Source organism: Tursiops truncatus, chromosome 10, assembly GCF_011762595.2.
Source record: "Tursiops truncatus isolate mTurTru1 chromosome 10, mTurTru1.mat.Y, whole genome shotgun sequence".
NCBI lineage: Eukaryota > Metazoa > Chordata > Mammalia > Artiodactyla > Delphinidae > Tursiops > Tursiops truncatus.
Genome location: NC_047043.1, coordinates 66153475 through 66181262, shown reverse-complemented (window position 1 = coordinate 66181262; position 27788 = coordinate 66153475). Strand labels below are relative to the sequence as shown.

Sequence of the window (27788 nt, the reverse complement as noted above, 5' to 3'; positions counted from 1 at the left end):
ATTGCTGATGACAGGTTCTCCAGGTTGGTAAGGGTGAAGAGAAACTATTATATGTTGTTGGTTAGAATGTAAACTGGCAAAACCTCTCTTTGAGTAACAATTTAACAAAATCCATCAAAACAAAAAATGCACAGACCCCTTGATCCAGCAATTCTACTCTGGGAAGTTTTTTCTACAGAAATACTTCCAAAAGTTAGCATCCACTTGACATCAAAAATCAGATTAGGTCAGCACAGGAAGAGAAAACTATAGGTCAATCTGACTGATGAACCCACATGGCAAATATTAAAAAACTGAATCCAGTGATGATTTCAAATAATACTTAAATGAGTAGAATTTATCTCATGAATGCAAGTGTATTGATCATTGTTCTTTTTTTTAAAATATTTATTTATTTATTTTTGGCTGCATTGGGTCTTCGCTGCTGCGCACGAGCCCTCTCTAGTTGCCACGAGTGGGGGCCACTCTTTGCCACAGTGCGTGGGCTTCTCATTGCGGTGGCTTCTCTTGTTGCGGAGCACAGGCTCTAGGCACGAGGGCTTCAGTAGTTATGGCTTGCGGGCTCCAGAGGGCAGGCTCAGCAGTTGTGGCACAGGGACTTAGTTGCTCTGCAGAATGTGGGATCCTCCCAGACCAGGGCTCGAATCCATGTCTCCTGCATTGGCAGGTGGACTCTTAGCCACTGCGCCACCAAGGCAGCCCGATCACTGTCTTTAACTACAAACAACACAAGCTGTTTCATATTCATTTAAGCAGAAAATAAAAGTACTGAAACAATACTTATTAGCTCACCAGATTTTAAGGAAGCCTGAAGAGTAGGCTCAGAAACAGAGCAAAGAAAAGCTACATATCTAGAACCACAGAAAACACCTCACCCTAGAACCAGCCTGATGAAGATTCCACCATGGGCACAAAGGATGCTCTCTTGATTTTCTGGATCCCAAGCCACAAGTTGAAAATCCCTAGTGGGTACATTTGACTGGCCAAACCTGTCACATGTCTGCCCAGCAGCTAGGGAAGCTGGGAAAGCAAGAAATTGGCATTTACAGCTCTATAATTAGAAGCAAGGGGCTCAGGTGCCAGGTAGTCTTAAATATGGCCAAGGCCCACCACTGTGAGGATATTTCCACAGTAAAAAAATCTATTGATGTAATTTACAATATTAACAGATATAAGAGGAAAACCATGTAATCCTCTCTACAGCTGCAAAAAGAAAAACATTTAATAAAATTCTTCATTAAAAAAAAAATTAGGGACTTCCCTGGTGGTCCAGTGGCTAAGACTCTGCGCTCCCAATGCATGCGGCCTGGGTTCAATCCCTGGTCGGGGAACTAGATCCTGCATGCATGCCGCAACTAAGAAGTCTGCATGCTGCAACTAAAAGATCCTGCATGCCACAACAAAGATCCCTCATGCTGCAACTAAGACCCGGTGCAGTCAAAATAAATAAATAAATATTTTAAAAAAATCATTTGTAATTCTATACAATAGCAATGGAGATTTTAAAAATGAAATTAAGAAAACAATTCTATAATAGCATCAAAAAGAATTACTTAGGGAAAAAATTAACCAAGCAGGTGGAACACTTGGACACTTAAAACTATAAAACACTGTTGAAATAAATTAAAGGAGACCTAAATATATGGAAAGATATTTTGTGTTCATGGGTCAGAAGACTTAATACTCCCCCAGTTGACCTACAGATTCAATGCAACCCTATTAAAATTCCCACTGCCTCCCCCATTTTTTTCAGAAATGGACAAGCTAATCTTGACGTTCATATGGAATTGCAAGGGTCCCAGAATAAAACAGTCTTGAAAAAGATAAAGTTGGAGGATAGATATATAAATCAATGGATGAGAAACCAGAAGTAAACCTATAGATCTATGTTCAATTCATTTCAACAAGGGTACCAAGACAACGGAAAGAATAATCTCTTCAACAAATGGTGCTGGGACAACTGGAAAAGCCCATGCAAAAGAATGAAGGTGAACTCTTAGTTACCTCACAACATATACAAATATTAACACATAATCGACTGAAGTCCTAAGTGTAAGAGATAAAACTAAAAAACTCTTAGAATAAAAAACACAGTGGGGACTTCCCTGGTGGCACAGTGGTTGAGAGTCCGCCTGCTGATGCAGGGGACGCGGGTTCGTGCCCCGGTCCAGGAAGATCCCACATGCCGTCGAGCAAAAAAAAAAAAAAAAAACCACAGGGGTAAATCTTTATAACCTTGGATTTAGCAATGGATTCTTAGCTATGACACCAAAGCACAAGCAACAAAAGAAAAATAGCTAAATTGGACTTCATCAAAATTTAAAACTTTTGTGCATAAAAGAACATTACAAAGAAAGTGAAAAGACAACCAGAAGAATGGGAGAAAATATTTTCAAATCATATATCTGGTAAGGATATGGTGTCCAGAATATATAAAAGACTCACAATTCAACAACAAAAAAGACAAGTAAGCCAATTAAAAATAAGCCAATTAAAAAGTGGAAAATGGTTTGAATAGACATTTCTCCAAAGAAACATACATAAATGCCCAAGCAGCACATGAAAAGATGTTCAACATCATTAGTCTTAGAGAAATGCAAATCAGAACAATGAAACACCACTTCACACTAGCATGGCTATAATAAAAAATAAATGGAAAACAACAAGTGGAGATGTGGAGATTGGTAGGAATGTAAAATGGTATAGCTACTGTGGAAAACAGTTTGGTGGTTCCTCAAAAGTTAAACAGAGAATTACCAGGTGACCCAGCAATTCCACTCCTAGGTATATACCTAAAAGAATTGAAAACAGGTGTTCAAACAAATACCTGTACACAAATGCTCACAACAGTACTATTCACAATCACCAAAGAGTGAAAACAATTCAAATATTTGTCAATTTACAAATATATAAACAAAATGTATCTATACAATGGAATATTATTTAGCCATAAAAAAGAATGAAGTTACTGATATATTCTACAACATGGATGAACCTTGAAAACATGCTAAGTGAAAGAAGCCAGACACAAAAGGCCATATAATATATGATTCTATTTATACAAAATGTCCAGGATAGGCAAATCCATAGAGACTAAAAGCAGACTAGTGGCTGCCAGGGTGTGGGGCAAGGGAAAGAAAATGGCAAATGACTACTTAATGGGTACAGGGTTTCTTCTGGGGATGATGAAATTAGAACTAAAATTAGATGAAATTAGAAACTGGACTTAGATAGTAGTGATGGTAGTACAACATTGTGAATGCACTAAAAGCAACCGAATTGTATACTTTAAAATAGTTAAAATGGTTAATTTTACATTATATGATTTTTACCTCAATTAATTTAACAAGATACACAGAAACATACACGGTTTTCTATTTCTTTAGGTACATGGATGTTCTGTGTCCATAAATGCATAGCTAATTGTCCAGGATACCCTCCAAGCCGGGAACAGTAATAATGTAAGGCAGAAAACACTGATTGCCAAGCAAAATTTATTTTGAAATGTATGAATTAAAAATAAATTATATAAACTATAATGGAAAAGACTCTAGAAAGAATATATATATGGATAAAACTGAATCGATTTGCTATACACCAAAAACTAACACAACATGGTAAATCAACTATACTTCAATAAAAAAATAAATAATTTTAAATAAAAAATTTAAGTCTGTGCATGGCATAAGGTCTGAAAGAATAGCTCTGGGGGTAAATTTTAAGGGAAATCCCCTTTCCACCTTATATGTCTCTGCATTTTTTGAAATTTTAGAAACAGACATACTATATTTATAATCAGGGGAAAAAATTAAGCAAGAAAAAGAGAAGCAGAAGCTGGAGAGGGGAGCAGTGAGGAAACAAGAGACCAAGGAGTGTTGTCTGTGAATGCTTAGTAGGATTCAGGGAATGCATCTTCCCCTTTGGCCCCATATGCTGCCACTTTGTGAATAACTACAAAAGCGTGAACATAAAAGGGGCTGGCAGGTTTTTCCAGGGACTTTTAGAAGGAGACAAAGCCAGGATATTCTGACAACAAACAGCCAGGCCAGAGTGGGGCAGGGGAGAGATCCACAAGGAACAGTGGGATCTAGTGTTCTGACCATGGCAACCCAGCCTGGATGGACTGAGCCTCAGAGTGCTGGCCACAACCACAGCCCCCTTCTAAGTGATTCCTTCTTCGGAATCCAGCAGATTGGGCTGGAAGTAGACACCTGACACCAGGACCAAAGGTTCAATGCAGTGATAGAGGCCTTTGAGATGGCTGATACCAGCACTCCGCTCACCCAGACTGCAGACGTTAAAGGAAGCAACAGGGTCCACTCTTGAGGACTTTTAATGTGATGCAAAGAGGTTGCTTGCTTGACAATAGCGCCAGAACCTGTAAGACATGCCAATGGACAGTACCATGGCAACTAGTATGAGTCATGGTAAGAGGGCTCAAATACACATAAACAGGAGCCACAGCGCATGGACCCACGAGCAGTGGGCACCCAGCAAATCCTCATGCAGAAAAATGAGCAATACCATGCATGCTAAAGGCAGAGCCAGAATGGCCTCCCCAATTCCAAAGGACTCACAGCATCTCTGCATCACCTGCGTCTGCGGTTCCAGTCCTAACTCTGAATCCTAGAAACACAGCTCTCTGTGAGCTCCCATGGGCCCCTGACACACAGTTGCATTCTTATAGCACAGCAGGGCAGACCTAGGTTTTGTGGAAACTGAAGCTTATATAATTTGGAAGGCCTACTTTAAGAAAAAGAATACAAAATTACAGACTTAAAATTAGGCAAGTGAATATTTAGGACAAGTAAAGAAATCACATCAAATTACACATTTTAGGGCTGCCCTGGTGGCGCAGTGGTTGAGAGTCCGCCTGCCGATGCAGGGGACGCGGGTTTGTGCCCCACTCTGGGAAGATACCACATGCCACGGAGTGGCTGGGCCCGTGAGCCATGGCCACTGAGCCTGCGCGTCCAGAGCCTGTGCTCCGCAACGGGAGAGGCCACAACAGTGAGAGGCCCGTGTACCGCAAAAAAAAAATTACACATTTTAAAAAGTTGGCAAACATAACAAACATTGTTATGTTTGTTATGTCACAAACATAACAATGTATATATTACTTAAGTGTCCTACCTCTATAATATTTTTCCTACTTTTTTGCTGCATAACCTTTGATTACTTCTTCATATGATGATTTTACAATATGATTTTCTATAGAAACTTGTTGATTATTGACATTTGAGATGCATAAAATGTGATTTCTTGTGCCAACATATGCACCATTCACAGCTGTTCTGGTTGGTTCCCTATAATCGCTGGAATTCTGATAAATTCTACTTCACAAAATTTATACCAAAAAAAGAAAAAAAAGCTTAGAATGTTTATAACTGTGTCACTGCATTATCAAACATATTCCTGACAAAGACAAAACTTCAATTTTAATCAGGCATCAATGAGAACAGAATCTACCTCTTACAGTTTAACATGCCTGATAAAAGGAAGAATTTTCTACAGACCGGTTTTTGTCTCCATACGTTTCAAATCTTGCTTTTCCTCCCCTGTACATATACTTCTGCTGCCGGGCACTGTAGGGAGTATCCATATCACCACAGCAGCACTTCTGTCCCAATATCCTCATACCATGATACAGGTGAATGGATGACATAACTGGAAGGAGAACTCCTCCTGGAAGCCATTGCTAGCAGAATGGCTAGCAAGAATTTACCTATTCCCAGGGGTGACTGTGAACCACATAAACCTATCACATTAACCCAAACTAAGTATATCCCAACTCAGCTTCCCCTTAGTCACATTCCAAAAGAAACTGCAGCCATTCCATGGCACCCAACAAGAAAAGGGTGACAGAGGGGGTCAGAGAGGTGGAGACAGAGGCCCTCTCCAATTGCAGCTAAAATATCTTGCTTTCACAAACTTAACAAAAAACATACTAGCCCGTGAACACACTGCTTGGATCCCTCCCAAAGGCTCTGACACTTAAGCTTCCATAAATCCACACTGGTGATGATAGTCCTAAGTAAAATCCCTTACTTGAAGGAAAGCTGCATGAATCTCTCTCTTCACTGCCACCAGCAGGAACAGACATAAGTGACTGGAAGGTGTATAAAGAGCAAGACTTAAAGACACCAGTTAAGTCTGAGAAATAAACTGAAAGCAAGAGGTAATGGCAGGCCCCCAAAAATGATGGGAATCAATAAATAAGGTGACCGGTCAATTCCTAAGGAAATACAAACAAAAGAAGAGGAGAAAGAAATGTGGGCGAAATGTGGATGGACAGGACCTGATGAGGGGAGCCTTGTGTGCAGGTGGGCGGAGTCTAGTGATGGGGGTGCCTAACAGTTGAGGGCGGGGCTAAAGACTAGGGTGGCCTAACTGATAGATGAGTGGAGCCTAAAGACCAGGGCCATGGGCACACAAAATGTGAGTGAGGCCCATATAGAACGGATCTGCCCAGCAGATAATGAGCAGTGTCTAAAGGTGAGTAGGAGTTTGGAAATAAGATGCATGGGGCCCAGAGATGGAGAGGCCAGGGCTACCTGGGCCAGGCCCCCTTTCCTCCCAGCACCAGAGGTGGGTCTAGAAGTGGGAGGGTACCCCACTGAGCATCTCCATGTTCTTCCTTCCCCCGATCAGTTAGAGAAGGCAGCCATAAAGATTCAGTCATGGTGGCGTGGCAACATGGTACGCTGGACGTTACTGCATGCAGCACTCAGGGCCTGGGTCATCCAGTGCTGGTGGAGGTCGATGCAGGCCAAGATGCTGGAGCAAAGACGGCGCCTGGCACTAAGACTCTACACCTGCCAGGAGTGGGCAGTGGTGAAGGTGCAGGCACAGGTTCGAATGTGGCAAGCCCACAGACGGTTTCTCCAGGTGTACCAAGCGGCCTGGATCATCCAGTCTCACTGGCGCTGGCATGCCAGCCAAACCCGAGGCCTGATCCAGGGCCGCTATGAGGTTAGAGCCAGCCAGCTGGAGCTCGACATCGAAATCCTCATGACCTAGGGTGCTGGCAGAGCCAAGGAGACTGGATCTCTCTTCCAATAAAGATATTTACTGACCATGGTCTTGCCCTCTGGAAATCAGACCCATAGATGAGGGATCGGCCCTTTACCTTCCTGCCTTCCACCCAAAGAAAAGATTTCCTGGCCATCATCTTAATGCCCATGCCAGGGCAACTCACACTAGGCCCTTGCTCCTAATGCAAACCTGACCAATCCTGTGCCCAAAAGAAACCTCAGGGCCCAGGTCAGTCTCTGACACCTCAGCCAGCCTGATCAGAGCTCCCTCCACAAGTTGGGGTAGGCATTGGGCTTTATTTTTCTGCAGCCCCTGCCCAGCCATCTCCATTCAGGGTAGGACTGGCTGCAGTCAGAGCCAGCTGGGAAGGCCAGGATTCCACAGGTCTGTGATTGGCAGGGCCCTCAGGGCCAGCACAGAGCTTAGCAGGGAGCCAGGAGGACAGGGTACCCCAGCTGAGCAACAGCAGGACAGGCACTGTGCCTCAATGGGGGATGGCCAGCCAAAGCCAGCCCCTGGGGAAGGCCAGCACAGGAGCTGAGATGCTGCAGCTGTGCCTGCTGCCTCCCTCCCCAGGGGCTGAGAGACAAGGCTTCCCTTCCCTGTGCTGGCCACTTCCGAGGAGAACCACGCATGGGGTTGAGGAGGGGAGAGAGCGCCTGGGGATTGAAGTGGGTAAACAAACAGAGGAGGATTAGGGGTGGGCAGGGGTAGATGGCTGTCCCTCTGCCATTGGAGGTCATTAGCTTGGGGACGCAGCCTCTAAATCCTACCATATCCTCAGAAGCAGCTGTGCCAGCCTCCCCTCAAGATTCCCTCTCTTCCCCAACCCTCCCACAAACTACCACACCCTCTGCTGGGCCTGCCTCGAGTGGGTACTGATGGAACTCTGCTTTGCTGAGTCTCTCATTATCTCTTGGCATTTATGTCTCAACCATCTCTGAACATGATCTCTCATTCTCTGCTTTGTCATTCATGCCCAAGATCCCTCACTCTCACCCTGTGTCAGATATGATGTTTGTCTGAACCTGCATCCCAGAAGTCTGAGGTCCATGGCCCTCCCCAGAATTTTGTGATGGGTGGCCTTGCAAGGGATGGGAAGACCAGCTGGGGAAGTGTACAGAAGTCAGAGGTCTTCATGGGCCTTGCAACTGGGTAAGGTTTTCCCTCACCACAGGGCCCATTGTGTGTGTGTGTGTGTGTTTGGGATTCAGGGCAGGGTGTCCCTAGAAGCGCTGTGACAGATGTGAGGATTCAGGGTTCAGTTCAATATCCATCACCTCCAGTAGCTGAAGGTGACAATGATGCAGCTAGGTTCCTCACTCTTCCAAGGGATCCCTTTTAGGAGCTTTGGACACAGCTCTCTCCTCCCATACTGGCAACAGTGAGTGGCAGGAAACTGGTTAGGTCTGCAAACTGAACATGACAGGAATTCTGTGTGACTAGCCCATTAGGCGCCCACCCCTGCAGTGAGAGGTGTTTAAAACCTGTGCTGGCAAGAATTTAACTCTCTGATTCACAACCTACATTGGGCATTGGAATACCCTAAAACACACACAAAAAAATACTGATGCCTGGGCCCACCCAGAGATTCTGCTTTAATTGGCTGGGAAGTGGCCTAGGCACTGAAGTTCAATGTGCAGCCACAATTTGAAAACCGCTGAGTTAAGTCCTTCCCAGCCTGGGTCATATGCCCGCCAATCAGCCTGTGTGGTCCCACCTGGGGACAGTCGTGCAGAATTCCAAGCTGAACACTCAGTGGGCTCAAGGTAATCAAGGCTTTCTGCTCTCTGATGAGCTAAGAATGCAAAGTAAAATGGGGATCTAGAGGCAGAGCTGCTTTGGGTCAAAAACCTTTGGAAGCAGGAAGATGCAGCCCCTCCTGAGAGTTGGGGCCTGAGATGGGGAGAGGCTGTTGGGGGAAAGTAGGCTGGGCCTCTTGTCCCAGGTAGAGGGGATCCCAGGAAGATGGCACCACACAGGTGTGAACAATGGAGACTCTGGGGCAGCCCAAGAAAGCCAAGTTTCATCCAAAGTCTTCACCACCACCTGCAAGAGTCCCTTCAAAGATCAGGGGTCTTGAGGATCCTTTTGTAGTTCATAAGTGTGATGATTGGGTGTTCACGCGCTTGTGTGACATGTGCCTCCTTCCAACCTTGTTACGACTGTGGCACATTACCCGTCTGACATGAGAAAAAAAAAAAAAAAAAAAAAGATCAGGGGTCTTGAGAAGCCAGGGATGGTCTAACCCCATGGATGCTGGGCATCAGAGAGCCCCAGGCAGAGGAATGAAGCATAGAACAGGAGTCAGGAGAGAAGCTCTTTTAGCAGCAAGGTCTGTGGCTAGTTGCCTAGATTTGTGGAGCCATCTTTCTCTCCTTAGCAGGGATGAGGCCACATGTGGGATTTCTTAGAGGTAGACCTCTCAGAACCTCATAGATCCTCTCTTCTGTTCCCCACCATCACTGAGAACTGAGCTGCATAAGGAACTCTTCCTGAGAATACACTGAAACACTGAAGTGGGGATGGGAGGAGCATGCTTGCAGCTTTGAGTCAGGAGTGAGCCTAAGAGAACTCTGGGGGACTTGGTATCCCCATGCATGCTCCTCCCCCAGGTGACATCATGGCCCCAAGAGATATGTGACCCAGGCCTGTTCAACAAAGAAATAAACTGACCCTCAGATGGGCCTAGCCTCCTGGGTCCCTAAGAAGGTAGTTCAGTAAGTGAAGGCTCATCTCCTACAGGTCCCCTTCAGACCTGGAAAAGGTCCCCAGGTTACATCTAGTCTCTTTGCCACAAGACGCCCACCCCATGCTCTCTAGCCCCTTACCTCATGCATCACCAACCTCAGATCTGATCCCACTGCTCCAAGGTCTCCATCCTGCCTTGTCTTCTTTCTCTTTCCCACATGTCAAACCCTAAATGAGATGCCCACAGCCACTGCCATGCATGTCTGGCAGCTTGAGTGGGCTGACCAACATCCCGCTGGATTACTCACACACATTCACACACATTATCGAAGGACACTGGTTCTGACCACTACCCCACCCACTCCCATTTTGCCAGGTGGATGTTGCTGGTGTAAAGAGGTCTTTGTTCAGCTTTGTTTCTAAAAATCAAATTTGTTCAGGTGCATCATAAATTAGTAGTCTGGAGATAAGTGCTTATTATGTAGAAGGGCTGGACTGAGTTGAGAAGAAAATTTGTTTTCTGGGCACTCCCAAACTGGGCTTTCATATCTTCAGAACAAAGAACTTAGGATAGAGTGTGACCTTAAAGAGGGTGACCACAGATTCTGACAGCAAAAGGGGGTACGGCACAGGGCAGGTAGAGAAAGTTCCAGACACACAGGAAGAGACAAAAGTCCATTCACTGCCCCGAGACAGAGGAGTGTGAGGGGGCTTAGGTACTGCTGCAGGCTGTTGCCAGATCCTGCCCTTAGCCCCTCCTCTCAGGTCACTCCAGTAGGCACAGGGGAATCTGGGGGAGGCTGCATGGTTCAGAGGCAAAAAGTAGTAAAAGCCAAGGAAGGGGGAGTTCCTTGGTGGCCTAGTGTTTCGGATTCTGGGCTTTCACTGCCATGGCCCGGGTTCAATCCCTGGTCAGGGAACTGAGATCCTGCAAACCATGTGGCATGGCCACAAAACAAAACAAACAAAAAAGCCAAGGAAGGTACCAAAGTAATGGGTCTAAGGGCTGCCCTCATTGAGCCCGGTATACTCCCTATGGGGCTGGGAAGTAGCCAAGAGTCCCTAGACCCCCAAGACGGGACAAGTAAGACATGCCAAAAGGACTGGTGGTCCCAAAGAGGCCTAGGACAGAGACAAGCAGCCACAGACTGTGGCGATCTCACCACCTGAGGCCAAGGCAGGAACCATGGGCATCATAGAAGGTGGATTTAGGTCTGTGGGGGGGGACACAGTAGGATTATCTATTGGGGGCGGGCTAAAGACAACATGGTTTCCAGGAGAGCAGGCAGGACCACCCACAAGACCCAACCCAGGAGGGGAAAGTGGGAGGTATCAATGAAAGATGTTTGGCTATGAGTTGATAATTGCTGAAGCTGGAATGTTGTCTACTCTGTCTCATTTTGGATGTGTTTGAACATTTCCACAATAAAAACATAAAAAAAAACTTTAGTATAAATAATAGAAGAATGAAAATTACTTAACTTCTGTAACAGTTGGGAATTGTACTGGGCTCTTAGGAACAGAAACCTGAAAACCAGCGGCTTAAACAAAAGTTTGTTTTCTTCTCCCATAAATAAAGCCCAGTAGTGGCAACGCCAAGGTACAGCAGTTGCATAATATCAGGAGGTCCCATCTTCTCTGTTTCCACCCTGCACTCCTAGGATGGGACTAGTCCTCTTACTCTAGGATGACTCCTAGAGTTCCAGCCATCATGTCTGCATTTCAGGAGAGTAGATGAAGAGCAAAAAGAAACACTTCTGCCAGCTGACTTCATTTCTTTTAAAGACCTTTCCCAGAAGGCTCACTCACCCAGCCCCCTCCACTTATATTTCATTGGCTAGAACTGTTACCAGACCTTCCCGGCTACAAGGACACGCATTGCTGCCAGGTGTAACCGAAGAGGCTAGATTCTGTTGTGATGCAAACTTCCAAATCTCAACGGCTTAACGGAAATGTATTTCTCACTCACACAAATCTGCGGGGCTCCAGGCAATTCTCCATGCGGTGTCCCTCCGGGTGCTTGCTCAGTCTTCCAGGCTGCTCCATGCTTACACCACCTCCATGTGGATATGAGCTCCTGTGATTGCACTCCTCGAAGTAGGGGAAGGAAGGACTGGAGAGAAGAGCACCAGCGTTGTAGGTTTCCACTTGGAAGTGTCTTATTTCATTTCTGCTCACTTTTTATTGGCTCAACAGCCATGCAGCTGTGTCTAACTTCAAGGAGAAGGAAAATACAATCTTCCAACATGCCTGAAAGGAGAGGGAACAAGAATGTTGGTGAACGAGTCAATATGCCCCATGTCAGGGTGCCGTTTACAAGATAGAAGAGAGAGTAGGTATGGAGGGCGGGGGGCAGGCAACCAGCAGCCTCAGCCACAACTCCTAAAACGTTAGAGAAAAAATATGAAGAAGAAATCTCCATCAATTCAATGGAAGTATGAAACGGAAAAAAATAAGAAAGCAGGATAGAAAACCCAAAGATGGGAATAAGTCTGTATTAAATGCAAATGGGTACAATTCATCTATTAACAGAATCTCATATTAGGTTTTTAAAAATATCCAACCATATGATGTTTTATAATGGACACATCTAAAATAAAAGAAAGCTGGAGAATGAAACTAAAACAACAGAAAAACATAAAGCAGAAGAGAACATTTAGCTGTTTAAAAACACATTTACTCTCCTCTCTCCTAAGATCTAAGGAAAATGAAAAGAAAGCAATTAACTTCACCAAAAAAGCTCACAATTGGGAACAGAGTGAAACAAGGGCCGTCAGAGGATAAAGAGGACCACAATTCTGGAAAAGGGAAAGTAAGAGGAGATGGGTACCAGATGAAGCAGGAAGGAGGAAGCTGAAGAACAAATGCTCAGAGGGGCAAAAGGATGAGGAACCAGACTCAAACACAGGCACCTGACTCCAGGACCCAGGCTCTTAACCATTCTCCCAACTGCCTCCTCCAGGAGATTTGTGGCTCTGGCTGTAAAAAAAAGTCCTGATAGGGAACTCCGTGGTGGCCCAGTGGTTAGGACTCCGTGCTTCCACTGCAGGGGGCACAGGTTCAGATCGGAGAACTAAGATCCTGCAAGCCGCGCAGTGAGGCCAAAAAAAAAAAAGTCCTGATGGAATGAAAGAATATGGAGCTCACACTCCTATATTTAAAAGATAAAATGAGTATTGAGGGCAATGGGCAGTCTTGCCACCATGAAGTTCTGCAAAATATAAAACAACAGATCATTCCAAGTAATATAAACTATTCCAAAGTATAGAAAGAGCAGAAAGTTATCCAACTATCTTTATGATGCTGGCATAGCACTGTTATCAAAACCAGACAAGGAGAAATACATCTACACGTGGAACAACTCCTACAGAACACCTACTGAACACTGGCAAAAGACCTCAGACCTCCCAAAAGGCAAGAAACTCCCCACGTACCTGAGTAGGGCAAAAGAAAAAAGAATAAACAGAGACAAAAGGATAGGGACGGGACCTGCACCAGTGGGAGGGAGCTGTGAAGGAGGAAAGGTTTCCACACACTAGGAAGACCCTTTGCGGGCGGAGACTGCAGGTGGCGGAAAGGGAAAGCTTTGGAGCCGCGGAGGAGAGCACAGCAACAGGGGTGCAAAGGGCAAAGCGGAGAGATTCCCCCACAAAGGATCAAGGCCGACTGGCACTCACCAGCCCGAGAGGTTTGTCTGCTCACCTGCCGGGGCGGGCGGGGCTGGGAGCTGAGGCTCCGGCTTTGGTCGGAGCGCCGGGAGAGGACTGGGGTTGGCGGCGTGAACACAGCCTGCAGGGGGTTAGTTCGCCACGGCTAGCCGGGAGGGAGTCCGGGTAAAAGTCTGGACCTGCCGAAGAGGCAAAAGACCTTTTCTTCCCTCTGTTTCCTGGTGCGCGAGGAGAGGGGATTAAGAGCGCTGCTTAAAGGAGCTCCAGAGACGGGCACGAGCCACGGCTAAAAGCGCGGACCCCAGAGACGGGCATGAGACGCTAAGGCTGCTGCTGCTGCCGCCACCAAGAAGCCTGTGTGTGAGCACAGGCTACTATCCACACCCCGCTTCCGGGGAGCCTGTCCAGCCCACCACTGCCAGGGTCCCAGGATCCAGGGACAACGTCCCCAGGAGAACGCACGGCGTGCCTCAGGCTGGTGCAACGTCACGCCGGCCTCTGCCGCTGCAGGATCGCCCCGCACTCCGTGCCCCTCCCCACCGGCCTGAGTGAGCCAGAGCCCCCGAATCAGCGGCTCCTTTAACCCCGTCCTGTCTGAGCGAAGAACAGACGCCCTCCAGCGACCTACACAACCTACACGCAGAGGCGGGGCCCAATCCAAAGCTGAGCCCCTGGGAGCTGTGAGAACAAAGAAGAGAAAGGGAAATCTCTCCTAGCAGCCTCAGAAGCAGCGGATTAAAGCTCCACAACCAACTTGATGTCTGTGGAATACATGAATAGACAACGAATCAGCCCAAATTGAGGAGGTAGACTTTGAGAGCAAGATTTATGCTGTATAACTTTGCTTCCACCATTTGTCCTAGGGTTCTATCCATCCGTTTTTTTCTTTTTTTCTTAATAATTATTTTTTATTTTAATAACTTTATTATATTTTATCTTACTTTATTTTACTTTATTTTCTTTTTTCCTTCTTCCCTCCTTCCTCCCTCCCTCCTTCCTTTCTTTCTTTTTTCTTTCTTTCTTTCCTTCCTTCCCTCCTTCTTTCTTTCTCTCTCTCTCTCGCTCTCTCTCTCTCTCTTTCTTTCTTTCTTCTAATTCTTTCTTTCTACTTTTTCCCCCTTTTATTCTGAGCCATGTGGATGAAAGGCTCTTGGTGCTGCAGCCAGGAGTCAGTGCTGTGCCTCTGAGGTGGGAGAGCCAACTTCAGGACACTGGTCCACAAGAGACCTCCCAGCTCCACATAATATCAAACGGCGAAAATCTCCCAGAGATCTCCATCTCAACACCAGCACCCAGCTTCACTCACCGACCAGCAAGCTACAGTGCTGGACATCCTATGCCAAACGACTAGCAAGACAGGAACACAACTCCACCCATTAGCAGAGAGGCTGCTTAAAATAATAATAAGTCCACAGACACCCCAAAACACACCACCAGACGTGGACGTGTCCACCAGAAAGACAAGATCCAGCCTCATCCACCAGAACACAGGCACTAGTCCCCTCCACCACGAAGCCTACACAACCCATAAACCAACCTTAGCCACTGGGGACAGACACCAAAAACAACGGGAACTACGAACCTGCAGCCTGCAAAAAGGAGACCCCAAACACAGTAAGATAAGCAAAATGAGAAGACAGAAAAACACACAGCAGATAAAGGAGCAACATAAAAACTTACCAGACCTAACAAATGAAGAGGAAATAGGCAGTCTACCTGAAAAAGAATTCAGAATAATGATAGTAAAGATGATCCAAAATCTTGGATATAGAATGGACAAAATGCAAGAAACATTTAACAAGGACCTAGAAGAACTAAAGGTGAAACAAACAACGATGAACGACACAATAAATGAAATTAAAAATACTCTAGATGGGATCGATAGCAGAATAACTGAGGCAGAAGAACGGATAAGTGACCTGGAAGATAAAATAGTGGAAATAACTACAGCAGAGCAGAATAAAGAAAAAAGAATGAAAAGAACTGAGGACAGTCTCAGAGACCTCTGGGACAACATCAAACGCACCAACATTCGAATTATAGGGGTTCCAGAAGAAGAGAAAAAGAAAGGGACTAAGAAAATATTTGAAGAGATTATAGTTGAAAACTTCCCTAATATGGGAAAGGAAATAGTTAATCAAGTCCAGGAAGCAGAGAGAGTCCCATACAGGATAAATCCAAGGAGAAATACGCCAAGACACATATTAATCACACTGTCAAAAATTAAATACAAAGAAAACATATTAAAAGCAGCAAGGGAAAAACAACAAATAACACACAAGGGAATCCCCATAAGGTTAACAGCTGATCTTTCAGCAGAAACTCTGCAAGCCAGAAGGGACTGGCAGGACATATTTAAAGCGATGAAGGAGAAAAACCTGCAGCCAAGATTACTCTACCCAGCAAGGATCTCATTCAGATTTGATGGAGAATTTAAAACCTTTACAGACAAGCAAAAGCTGAGAGAGTTCAGCACCACCAAACCAGCTTTACAACAACTGCTAAAGGAACTTCTCTAGGCAAGAAGCACAAAAGAAGGTAAAGACCTGTTACAATAACAAACCCAAAACAATTAAGAAAATGGGAATAGGAACATACATATCGATAATTACCTTAAATGTAAATGGACTAAATGCTCCCACCAAAAGACACAGACTGGCTGAATGGATACAAAAACAAGACCCATATATTTGCTGTCTACAAGAGACCCACTTCAGACCTAGAGACACATACAGACTGAAAGTAAGGGGATGGAAAAAGATATTTCATTCAAATGGAAACCAAAAGAAAGCTGCAGTAGCAATTCTCATATCAGACAAAATAGACTTTAAAATAAAGACTATTAGAAGGGACAAAGAAGGACACTACATAATGATCAAGGGATCGATACAAGAAGAAGATATAACCATTGTAAATATTTATGCACCCAACACAGGAGCACCTCAATACATAAGGCAAATACTAACAGCCATAAAAGGGGAAATCGACAGTAACACATTCATAGTAGGGGATTTTAACACCCCACTTTCACCAATGGACAGATCATCCAAAATAAAAATAAATAAGGAAACACAAGCTTTAAATGATACATTAAACAAGATGGACTTAATTGATATTTATAGGACATTCCATCCAAAAACAACAGAATACACATTTTTCTCAAGTGCTCATGGAACATTCTCCAGCATAGATCATATCTTGGGTCACAAGTCAAGCCTTGGTAAATTTAAGAAAATTGAAATTGTTTCAAGTATCTTTTCCAACCACAATGCTATGAGACTAGATATCAATTACAGGAAAAGATCTGTAAAAAATACAAACACATGGAGGCTAAACAATACACTACTTAATAACGAAGTGATCACTGAAGAAATCAAAGAGGAAATCAAAAAAAACCTAGAAACAAATGACAATGGAGACACGACGACCCAAAATCTATGGGATGCAGCAAAAGCAGTTCTAAGAGGGAAGTTTATAGCAATACAATCCTACCTTAAGAAACAGGAAACATCTCGAATAAACAACCTAACCTTGCACCTAAAGCAATTAGAGAAAGAAGAACAAAAAACCCCCAAAGTTAGCAGAAGTAAAGAAATCATAAAAATCAGATCAGAAATAAATGAAAAAGAAATGAAGGAAACGATAGCAAAGATCAATAAAACTAAAAGCTGGTTCTTTGAGAAGATAAACAAAATTGATAAACTATTAGCCAGACTCATCAAGAAAAAAAGGGAGAAGACTCAAATCAATAGAATTAGAAATGAAAAAGAAGTAACAACTAACACTGCAGAAATACAAAAGATCATGAGAGATTACTACAAGCAACTCTATGCCAATAAAATGGACAACCTGGAAGAAATGGACAAATTCTTAGAAATGCACAACCTGCCAAGGCTGAATCAGGAAGAAATAGAAAATATGAACAGACCAATCACAAGCACTGAAATTGAAACTGTGATTAAAAATCTTCCAACAAAAAAAAGCCCAGGACCAGATGGCTTCACAGGCGAATTCTATTAAACATTTAGAGAAGAGCTAATACCTATCCTTCTCAAACTCTTCCAAAATATAGTAGAGGGAGGAACAGTCCCAAACTCATTCTATGAGGCCACCATCACCTTGATACCAAAACCAGAAAAGGACGTCACAAAGAAAGAAAACTGCAGGCCAATATCACTGATGAACATAGATACAAAAATCCTCAACAAAATCCTAGCAAACAGAATCCAACAGCACATTAAAAGGATCATACACCATGATCAAGTGGGGTTTATTCCAGGAATGCAAGGATTCTTCAATATACACAAAACAATCAATGTGATAAACCATTTTAACAAACTGAAGGAGAAAAACCATATGATCATCTAAATAGATGCAGAGAAAGCTTTCGACAAAATTCAACACCCATTTATGATAAAAATCCTGCAGAAAGTAGGCATAGAGGGAACTTTCCTCAACATAATAAAGGCCATATATGACAAACCCACAGCAAACATCGTCTTCAACGGTGAAAAACTGAAAGCATTTCCACTAAGATCAGGAACAAGACAAGGTTGCCCACTCTCACCACTCTTACTCAACATAGTTTTGGAAGTTTTAGTCACAGCAATCAGAGAAGAAAAGGAAATAAAAGGAATACAAATCAGAAAAGAAGTAAAGCTGTCATTGTTTGCAGATGACATGATACTATACATAGAGAATCCTAAAGATGCTACCAGAAAACTACCAGAGCTAATCAATGAATTTGGTAAAGTAGCAGGATACAATATTAATGCACAGAAATCTCTCGCATTCCTATACACTAATGATGAAAAATCTGAAAGTGAAGTCAAGAAAACACTCCCATTTACCATTGCAACAAAAAGTATAAAATATCTAGGAATAAACCTACCTAAGGAGACAAAAGACCTGTATGCAGAAAATTATAAGACACTGATGAAAGAAATTAAAGATGATACAAATAGATGGAGAGATATACCATGTTCTTGGATTGGAAGAATCAACATTGTGAAAATGACTCTACTACCCAAAGCAATCTACAGAGTCAATGCAATTCCTATCAAACTACCACTGGTATTTTTCACAGAACTCGAACAAAAAATTTCACAATTTGTATGGAAACACAAAAGACTCCGAATAGACAAAGCAATCTTGAGAACGAAAAACGGAGCTGGAGGAATCAGGCTCCCTGACTTCAGACTATACTACAAAGCTACAGTAATCAAGACAGTATGCTACTGGCACAAAAACAGGTAGATCAATGGAACAGGATAGAAAGCCCAGAGATAAACCCATGCACATATGGTCACCTTATCTTCGATAAAGGAGGCAGGAATGTACAGTGGAGAAAGGACAGCCTCTTCAATAAGTGGTGCTGGGAAAACTGGACAGGTACATGTAAAAGTGTGAGATTAGATCACTCCCTAACACCATACACAAAAATAAGCTCAAAATGGATTAAAGACCTAAATGTAAGGCCAGAAACTATCAAACTCTTAGAGGAAAACATAGGCAGAACACTCTATGACATAAATCACAGCAAGATCCTTTTTGACCCACCTCCTAGAGAAATGGAAATAAAAACAAAAATAAACAAATGGGACCTAATGAAACTTCAAAGCTTTTGCACAGCAAAGGAAACCATAAACAAGACCAACAGACAACCCTCAGAATGGGAGAAAATGTTTGCAAATGAAGCAACTGACAAAGGATTAATCTCCAAAATTTATAAGCAGCTCATGCAGCTCAATAACAAAAAAACAAACAACCCAATCCAAAAATGGGCAGAAGACGTAAACAGACATTTCTCCAAAGCAGATAAACAGACTGCCAACAAACACATGACAGAATGCTTAACTTCATTAATCATTAGAGAAATGCAAGTCAAAACTACAATGAGATATCATCTCACACCAGTCAGAATGGCCATCATCAAACAATCTAGAAACAATAAATGCTGGAGAGGGTGTGGAGAAAAGGGAACCCTCTTGCACTGTTGGTGGGAATATAAATTGATACAGCCACTGTGGAGAACAGTATGGAGGTTCCTTAAAAAACTACAAATAGAACTACCATATGATCCAGCAGTCCCACTACTGGGCATATACCCTGAGAAAACCATAATTCAAAAAGAGTCATGTACCAAATGTTCACTGCAGCTCTATTTACAATAGCCAGGAGATGGAAACAACCTAAGTGTCCATCATCGGATGAATGGATAAAAAAGATGTGGCACATATATACAACAGAATATTACTCAGCCATAAAAAGAAACAAAATTGAGCTATTTGTAATGAGGTGGATAGACCTAGAGTCTGTCATACAGAGTGAAGTAAGTCAGAAAGAGAAAGACAAATACCGTATGCTAACACATATATATGGAATTTAAGAAAAAAAATGTCATGAAGAACCTAGGGGTAAGACAGGAATAAAGACACAGACCTACTAGAGAATGGACTTGAGGATATGGGAAGGGGGAAGGGTAAGCTGTGACAAAGCGAGAGAGAGGCATGGACATATATACACTACCAAACGTAAGGTAGATAGCTAGTGGGAAGCAGCTGCATAGCACAGGGAGGTCAGCTCGGTGCTTTGTGACCGCCTGGAGGGGTGGGATAGGGAGGGTGGGAGGGAGGGAGACGCAAGAGGGAAGAGATATGGGAACATATGTATATGTACGACTGATTCACTTTGTTGTAAAGCAGAAACTAACACACCATTGTAAAGCAATTATACTCCAATAAAGATGTAAAAAAAAAAAAAAAACAGACAAGTATTCTGAGGATCTAATACTGTACTGAAATTGAAATTTGCTTAGAGAGTAGAACCTAAATGTTCTCACCATATATATAGATATGTTAACTAACTAGATGGGAAGAATCCTTTCATAATATAATTATATATCAAATTATTAAAATGTATAATTTTATTTCTCAATTACATTTTAATGAAGTTTAAAAAACTCCTAAAAAATCCCCAGAGGTAAATTAAGACCACTGTCCATAATGGTGGACTATTAAAACCCTAAATAGAATATTAGCAAATTACAAACATCAATTTTTGTTTCCTCATTTGTTTGTCTGTGTTTGTGTTTGTATTTTTTTGTCACACCATGTGGATTGTGGGATCTTTGTTCCCCGACCAGGGATTGAACCCTGGCCCTCAGCAGTGAAAGCAGAGTCCTAACCACAGGACCGCCAGGGAATTCCCCAAACATCAATATTTAAATGTATATACATAATGACAAAATAGGCCAGGAAACCAATGATGGTTCAACAGTGAAAAATCCATCATTGTAACTGATTAATTCAAAGGAGAAAAAAATCATATGATTAAAATTAAGCACTCATTCTCATTTTTTAAAAAAAATTACTAGTAAAGTGTAAAGAAAAGAAACTATACTAAGGATCCAAACAATAAAAAATATATATGGGGCTTCCCTGGTGGCACAGTGGTTGGTAGTCTGCCTGCCAATGCGGAGGACAGGAGTTCAAGCCCTGGTCCGGGAAGATCCCACATGCCGCAGAGCAACTGGGCCCGTGAGCCACAACTACCTAGCCTGTGCGTCTGGAGCCTGTGCTCCGCAGCAGGAGAGGCCGCGGCAGTGAGAGGCCCGTGCACCGCGATGAAGAGCGGCCCCCGCTCGCCGCAACTGGAGAAAGCCCTTGCACAGAAACGAAGACCCAACACAGCCAAATATAATAAATAAACTTATTAAAAAAAATATATATATATATATGGATCTCAACAGCATAAAAACCAAGCAACCTGATTTAAAAATGGACCAAGGGCTTAATAGATATTTTTTCAAAGAAAACATACAAATGGCCATCAGGTACATGAAAAGGCGTTCAACATCACTAGTCATCAGGGAAATGCAAATCAAAACCACAGTGTGATACCACCTCAAACCTATTAAAATGCCTATTATCAAAAAGACAATGGGCTTCCCTGGTGGCACAGTGGTTGAGAGTCCACCTGCCGATGCAGGGGACACGGGTTCGTGCCCCGGTCCGGGAAGATCCCACATGCCGCGGAGCGGCTGGGCCCGTGAGCCATGGCCGCTGAGCCTGCGTGTCCGGAGCCTGTGCTCCGCAACGGGAGAGGCCACAACAGTGAGAGGCCCGCGTACCGCAAAAAAAAAAAAAAAAAAGGACAAGAAATAACAAGTGGTGGTGAGGATGTGGAAAAAAGGGAACCCTTGTGCACTGTTAGTGGGAATGTAAATTGTTAAAGCCACAATGGAAAACAGTATGGAGTTTCCTCAAAAAATTAAAAAGAGAACTACTGTATGATCCAGCAGTCCCACTTTTGGATATATTTGGGAAGGAAATAAAATCTTCATCTCAAAGAGATATCTGCACCCCCATATTCATTGCACAATTATTCACAACAGCCAAGACATGGAAACCACTGAAGTGTCCATTGACAGATGAATGAATAAAAACAATATTGTTTTGGCTTTTTGGGCCTTTCGACTCTACATACAAACTTAAAATCAGTTTGTGGATATCCACAAAACAACTTTCTGGGATTTTGTTTGGAATTGTGTTGAATCTGTAGATCAAGCTGGGAAGAGCTAACATCTTGCAATATCGTGTCTTTCTGTTCATACACATATTCTCTCCATTTATTTAGTTATTATAGTTTATATCTTCATCAGGGATTTATAGTTTTCCTCATATAGATCTTGTACATATTTGGTTAGAGTTATATCAAGTATTTCACTTTGGGGGATGCTGTGTAAATGGTAATGTTTTGTTTGTTTGTTTTTGCGGTACGCAGGCCTCTCACTGTTGTGGCCTCTCCCATTGTGGAGCACAGACTCTGGACACACAGGCTCAGCGGCCATGGCTCACGGGCCTAGCCGCTCTGCAGCATGTGGGATCTTCCTGGACTGGGGCATGAACCCGTGTCCCCTGCATCAGCCGGCAGACTCTCAACCACTGCACCACCAGGGAAGCCCGGTAATGTTCTTTTAATGTCAAATCCCCCTTTTTTATTGCTTTCACGTAGGAAAACAATTGACCTTTGTATATTAACTTTGTATTCATCAACCTTCCTATAATCACTTAGTTCCAGGAGCTGTTGTATTCATTCTTTCAGATTTTCTACATAGATGATCATGTCATCTGAGAACAAAAACAGTTTTATTTCTTCCTTCCCAGTGTGTATACCTTTTCCTTCCTTTTCTTGTCCTATTGCTTTAGCTAATGGTGTTGAAAAGCAGTGATCTTGGTCTTGATCTTAGCAGAAAAGCTTTGAGTTTGATTAAGTATGATGTTAGTTGTGGTTTTTTTGTAGCTGTTCTTTATCTAGTTGAAGAAGTTCCCCTCTATTTCTATTTTGCTGAGAGTTTTTCATCATGGATGTTGGGTTTTGTCAAAGTATTTTTCTACATCTTGATATGATCATGTGATTTTTTTCCTTAGCCTGTTGAAGTTATGAATTACATTAACTGATTTTAAAATTTGAACCAGCCTTACATAGCTGAAATACATTCCACTTAATTGTGGTACAATTCTTTTTATACACTGTGAGATTTTTTAAAATTTATTAATTTATTAATTTATTTATTTTTGGCTGTGTTGGGTCTTCGTTGCTGCGCATGGGCCTTCTCTAGTTGTGGTGAGCGGGGGCTACTCTTTGTTGCAGAGCACAGGCTTCTCATTGTTGTGGCTTCTCTTGTTGTGGAGCACAGGCTCTAGGCACGCGGGCTTCAGTAGCTGTGGCATGCAGGCTCAGTAGTTGTGCCTTGCAGGCTCTAGAGAACAGGCTTGGTAGTTGTGGTGCATGGGCTTAGATGCTCCGCGGCATGTGGGATCTTCCCAGACCAGGGCTTGAACCCATGTCCCCTGCATTGGCAGGTGGATTCTTAATCACTGAACCACCAGGGAAGCCCCTACACTGTGAGATTTGATTTTGTTAATATTTTGTTGAGAATTTTTACATCTACATTTGCGAGAAACGTTGGTCTATAGTTTTCATTTCTTATAATGTCTTTGGCTTTGGTATTAGGGTAATGCTGGTCTCATAGAATGAGTTAGGAAGTATTCCATCTGTTTCTATCTAAAGAAATTATAGAATATTGATATAATTTCTTTTTTAAATGTTTGGTAGAACTCACCAGTGAACCCATTTGAGCCTAGTACTTTATATTTTAGAAAGTTATTAATTATTGACTCAATTTAAATAATAGATATGGACCTACCAGATTATCTATTTCTTCCTCTGTGTGTTTTGGCAGATTGCGTCTTTTAAGGAATTGGTTTGTTTCATCTGGGTTCAAATCTGGGAGCACAGAGTTGTCCAAAGTATTCTTTTATTGTGTTTTTAATGACCATAGTATGTGTAATGATGACATTAATGTGGTATCTGACATTAGTTTGGGGCAATTATCAGACATTATTCCTTCAAATATGGCTTCTGTTCCTTCTCCTTCTGGCATTCCCATTATGCGTATCTTACACTTTTTGTAGTTGTCCCACCATTTTTGAATTTTCTGGGTTTTTTTTCTTTTCAGACTTTTTCTCTTTGCTTTTTAGTTTGGAAAGTCTATTATCATATCCTAAGTTCAGAAACTCTTTCCTCAGCCATGTCCATTCTACTGATGAATCCATCAAAGGCATTCTTCATTTCTGTTACCATTTTTTTATGTGTAGAATTTCTTTCTTTCTTTTTTTACTTATTAAATTACTGCTTTATTATAAAAGGATATAATTCAGGAACTGTCAGATGGAAGAGATGCACAGGGTAAGGTAGGGGGATGGAGGGTGGAGCTTTCTCTTCAGGTACCACTCTCTCAGAATCTTCATGTGTTCACCAGCCCAGAAGCCTAGAATTTCTTTTTTTAATTTTTTCTTAGAATTTCCATCTTTCTGTTTACATTATCCGTCTTGGATGTTTTTTCATTAAAGCCAACAGCATATTAATAATATATTTTTTTTAATTCTCGGTCTGATAATTCCAACATTCCTGCCATATCTGGCTCTGGTTCTGATGCTTGTTTAGTCTCTTCAAACTGTTTTTTGTTGTTGTTTCTTTGTTTTTTTATTTGTTTGTTTTTGTCTTTTAGTATGCCTTGTAATTTTTTTGTTGAAAGATAGACGTGAAAGCAATTGTGGTAAATAGGCCTTTAGTAATGTAGTGGTAAGGTGTGGAGGGAGGTAAAGCATTCTATAGTTCTGTGATTATGTCCCAGTCTTGGTGATGCTGTGTCCCTGGACTGTAAAGTTCACCCGTGCTTCTAAGTTTTTTCCTCCTTGCATGGAACAGATTGGCTGGAGGGACTGGAGTTGTGTATTTCTCTTCCCACATGTGTTAGCAGAGCCAACCAGAGTTGAGTGTTTCTCTTCCCCCTTGTAGGTTAGACTGTGATGTAATGCCAGCAGGTTAGGCTCTGGTAAAAACAGTTTCTCCCGAGGACAGGCCTTGTTAAGGAAACAGAATGCTCTTGCATATTTCAAAATGATTTATTTCCCCTCCCCCTGTCAGAAGCACAAGGGTATATTTCTCTGATATTCACTGTGAGGGCCTGGTAGAGTTTCTGGAGATTAAACTCACAAAATGTGAGAGCTCCACTATGGCCAGGTCCCCCTGGTGTTTTTATCTCTCATGCTTGTCCACACTGAACCTCCAGCAATTCCTCAATTATATGTCAGGTTTTCCTATACTTACACTGGTTCCCATGGAGGCTTCTGCTCTGATAAGTTATGATTCTCTGTATCCATCTATCTGTATCTTCAATTTGGTGGGCAATGGTTTGCCCTGTGACCTTACTTCTCTGACAGAATAAGAAGAGTTTTTGATTTTTTAGTTTGTTCAGTTTTTTACTTGTTGTTAGGATGGAGTGAAGACTTCTAAAGTCCTCACATGATGGACTGGAAACCATAAATCCTATCATTAATTTTTTATTCTAGTTATTGTATTTCATTTCTATAAGTTTTATTTGGCTTGTTTCTAAACTTGCTTGATTATTATGCATAATTTCTTGTTTCCTGATGAATTTTTTATATTTGTTTTTCACTTATTTCAAAATATTGCAATAGTTACTTCATTTCTGTGCTTGACCATATCAATATCTTAAGTCTCTGCAGATCCATTCCTGCTAATTCTCACTCTCATGGTGCCTTCTTTCCTTGTATGTTTGGTAGGGTTTTTAAAATGTGATCTGCTCATTTTACCTGTGAGAATTACTTGATTCCTGGGATGAATATAGGTTCCTACAGAGAGGATTTTGGTTTTCCTCTCAGATGGTTGGGCAGACAATTAGTCCAGAAGGACTGCAAACTAAAATCTCAGCTTGCATGTTTTTGGATAATCTATGTAGTGTGAATTTTGGCTGAAAACCTGCAAGAGGTTGGCTGAAAACCTGCAAGAGGGATGTCTTTGGTTTTAAATTCTCAGGAGCTATTTTTCTTCCTCTATACAGTCCCAAAAATCTACTCAAGAAATGTTCTCTGCCATGTTCAAGGGCTGGAGGCGGAGGAATGGTATTTGGGGGTTCCCAGATATATGGGAGAGGATCTCCTATTTGACTTCCCACCTTGGGCATGTCTTCTTGTCCCCTGATCCCTGTAATGCTGTGACAACCAGAGCTCAAATTCACATACTTTAGCAAATGTCGTCAAGACAAAAAGGAAACTTTAGAACTCCAGTTACTCTCTGAACTCCCATCTTGATTTGGTTTTGAGTTTCAGTATTCTTTTACATCTTGCCATACTATCAATGCTTTTAAAATATAGTTTTTAAATTTTATTCAACATTTTAAATTGTTTTCAGCACGGAGACTGATCAGGATTCCTAGGCCACTAGATTGCTGGAAACCTATTAACCTAATGTACATCATTTTTAAACCCAATTTGGCCAGATCCATAACTGTTTTTAATAGATATATTTTGGTCAATAGACCCTGCAGATAGAAATATCTCACAGCATCTACATTCTATGCTATATTTCTCATGTCAATCAGAGTCCATAAAACCTGATCCATTACGAGATGGCATGGCATGAAAAACATCTGCCCAACAAGGAAGATCTGAATCAGTCAGAGTCTCATGAGCTAGAATTTGACAGTAAACAGGGAGCAAATCATTGAACATGTGCTGAGGCTTCACATGTCTTAGAGTCCATCAGATAGAGAACAGAACATGAACATTTGGAGAAAACAAAAGCTATGAAATAGAGAAGGCCCATAGAGAGAAGATGAGGACACTAGTTAGTTGACAGGAGGAGAAGGTAACAGAAGCAGAGAAAACCACAGGAGCCCAAGAGGTCAGGTCCATAAAGTCCTGAGTTCTGGAGAAGCATCCCAACCAGTTCAGGTTTCTGGGATGCCAGTCTTTCTACAATTCCATTACTTTGATCCCCAGGACTTATCTACCCTCTCCTTGATCCCTGGAATGGTCTCTCATCATGCATGTTACCTTTTGTGACACTCCTTGAAGCTAATGGAAACAGTAAAAACCTCCTATGACTACTTCATCACTGCCATGATGTAACACCACTTTTATGCTGAGTACATGAAAGTCCAGGAGAACATCGTAAGCAAGGAAGTCCTTGCAGGACTTGTCCCTCCACCTGAACTAGCTGAGTTACATATAATCTTGGTATGGTTTCACTTCCTCTGGAAGGCAATGGAAGCACCATCCATAAGGTGATTAAACAAGCAAGTAGAAGTCTTAGGTCCTGTTACTATATCAAGGGGACTAATAACCCAAAGTCTTGGGATATATGCTATATGAACACTATAAGTTTGACATGTCCCCTAGGTTGCTATCTTTTTATTCCCAGTTGTGCAAAAGAGTTAACATAGCAGGCCTGAGAATCTTATCCTTAGGAAGGCATGCTTGAAAAGTCAGCCATTCACTGGTGTCAAGGAATTCAGATTTTGACAGTATTCCTACAATTCCCTACCTGATATGGTCATTTACTTCATCTAAACTGTTTGTACAGGCAATGTAGTTTATGCTGAATACCTGCTTTTCTTATGGGGCTATGGAATTTTGGTATATGCTATCCAGAGGGTGCCTATGTGTCTGAACCCCAATAAAACCCTAGGCTCCTAGATTCAAGTTATCCTCCCTGGCATACGTGTTGACTCTTCCTGTGCACTTCCTGTGTTGACTCTAATAGGAGAGCACTCTTAGAAGCTTACATCTGGTTTCCTCTAGACTTCACCTACTTTGTCTTTTTCCTTTGCTGATTTTGCCTATATCATTTTACTGGAATAAATCTTAGCCACAGTTACATCTGTATCTGGAATCGTATGAATCCTAGGGAATCACTAAACCTGGGGATGCTCCTGAGGACCCCCAACATAGCAGTGTACAAAATCCAGAAAACAAAAGTCATTAATTTATTGTACAAATACAAGGACACAGACTTAGAGGGTGC

The 27788-nt window shown here is 42.4% G+C and overlaps 1 protein-coding gene, 1 long non-coding RNA gene and 1 other non-coding gene across 3 annotated transcripts in view; 2 read left to right on the top strand and 1 right to left on the bottom strand.

The window, feature by feature from the left end:
* Nucleotides 1-2155: 2155 nt before the first annotated feature.
* LOC141279774 (uncharacterized) overlaps nucleotides 2156-27788 on the bottom strand; it is a 43963-nt gene continuing 18330 nt past the window's right edge. The window contains exons 2-3 of the long non-coding RNA XR_012334630.1: nucleotides 11696-11976; nucleotides 2156-9218 (exon numbers count right to left, since the gene is read on the bottom strand). This is a non-coding gene — a long non-coding RNA (uncharacterized lncRNA). The remainder of the gene's footprint in view (nucleotides 9219-11695; nucleotides 11977-27788) is intronic.
* On the top strand, nucleotides 6431-7020 carry IQCF6 (IQ motif containing F6). Its single transcript, XM_033865082.2, has 2 exons — nucleotides 6431-6495; nucleotides 6652-7020. The coding sequence occupies exon 2, from the start codon at nucleotides 6697-6699 to the stop codon at nucleotides 7018-7020; it is 324 nt and encodes a 107-aa protein (XP_033720973.1). The 5' UTR covers nucleotides 6431-6495; nucleotides 6652-6696.
* Nucleotides 9121-9224, top strand: LOC117314033 (small nucleolar RNA U13). The gene has a single exon (XR_004528718.1). It is a non-coding gene; the product is annotated as a small nucleolar RNA U13 (small nucleolar RNA).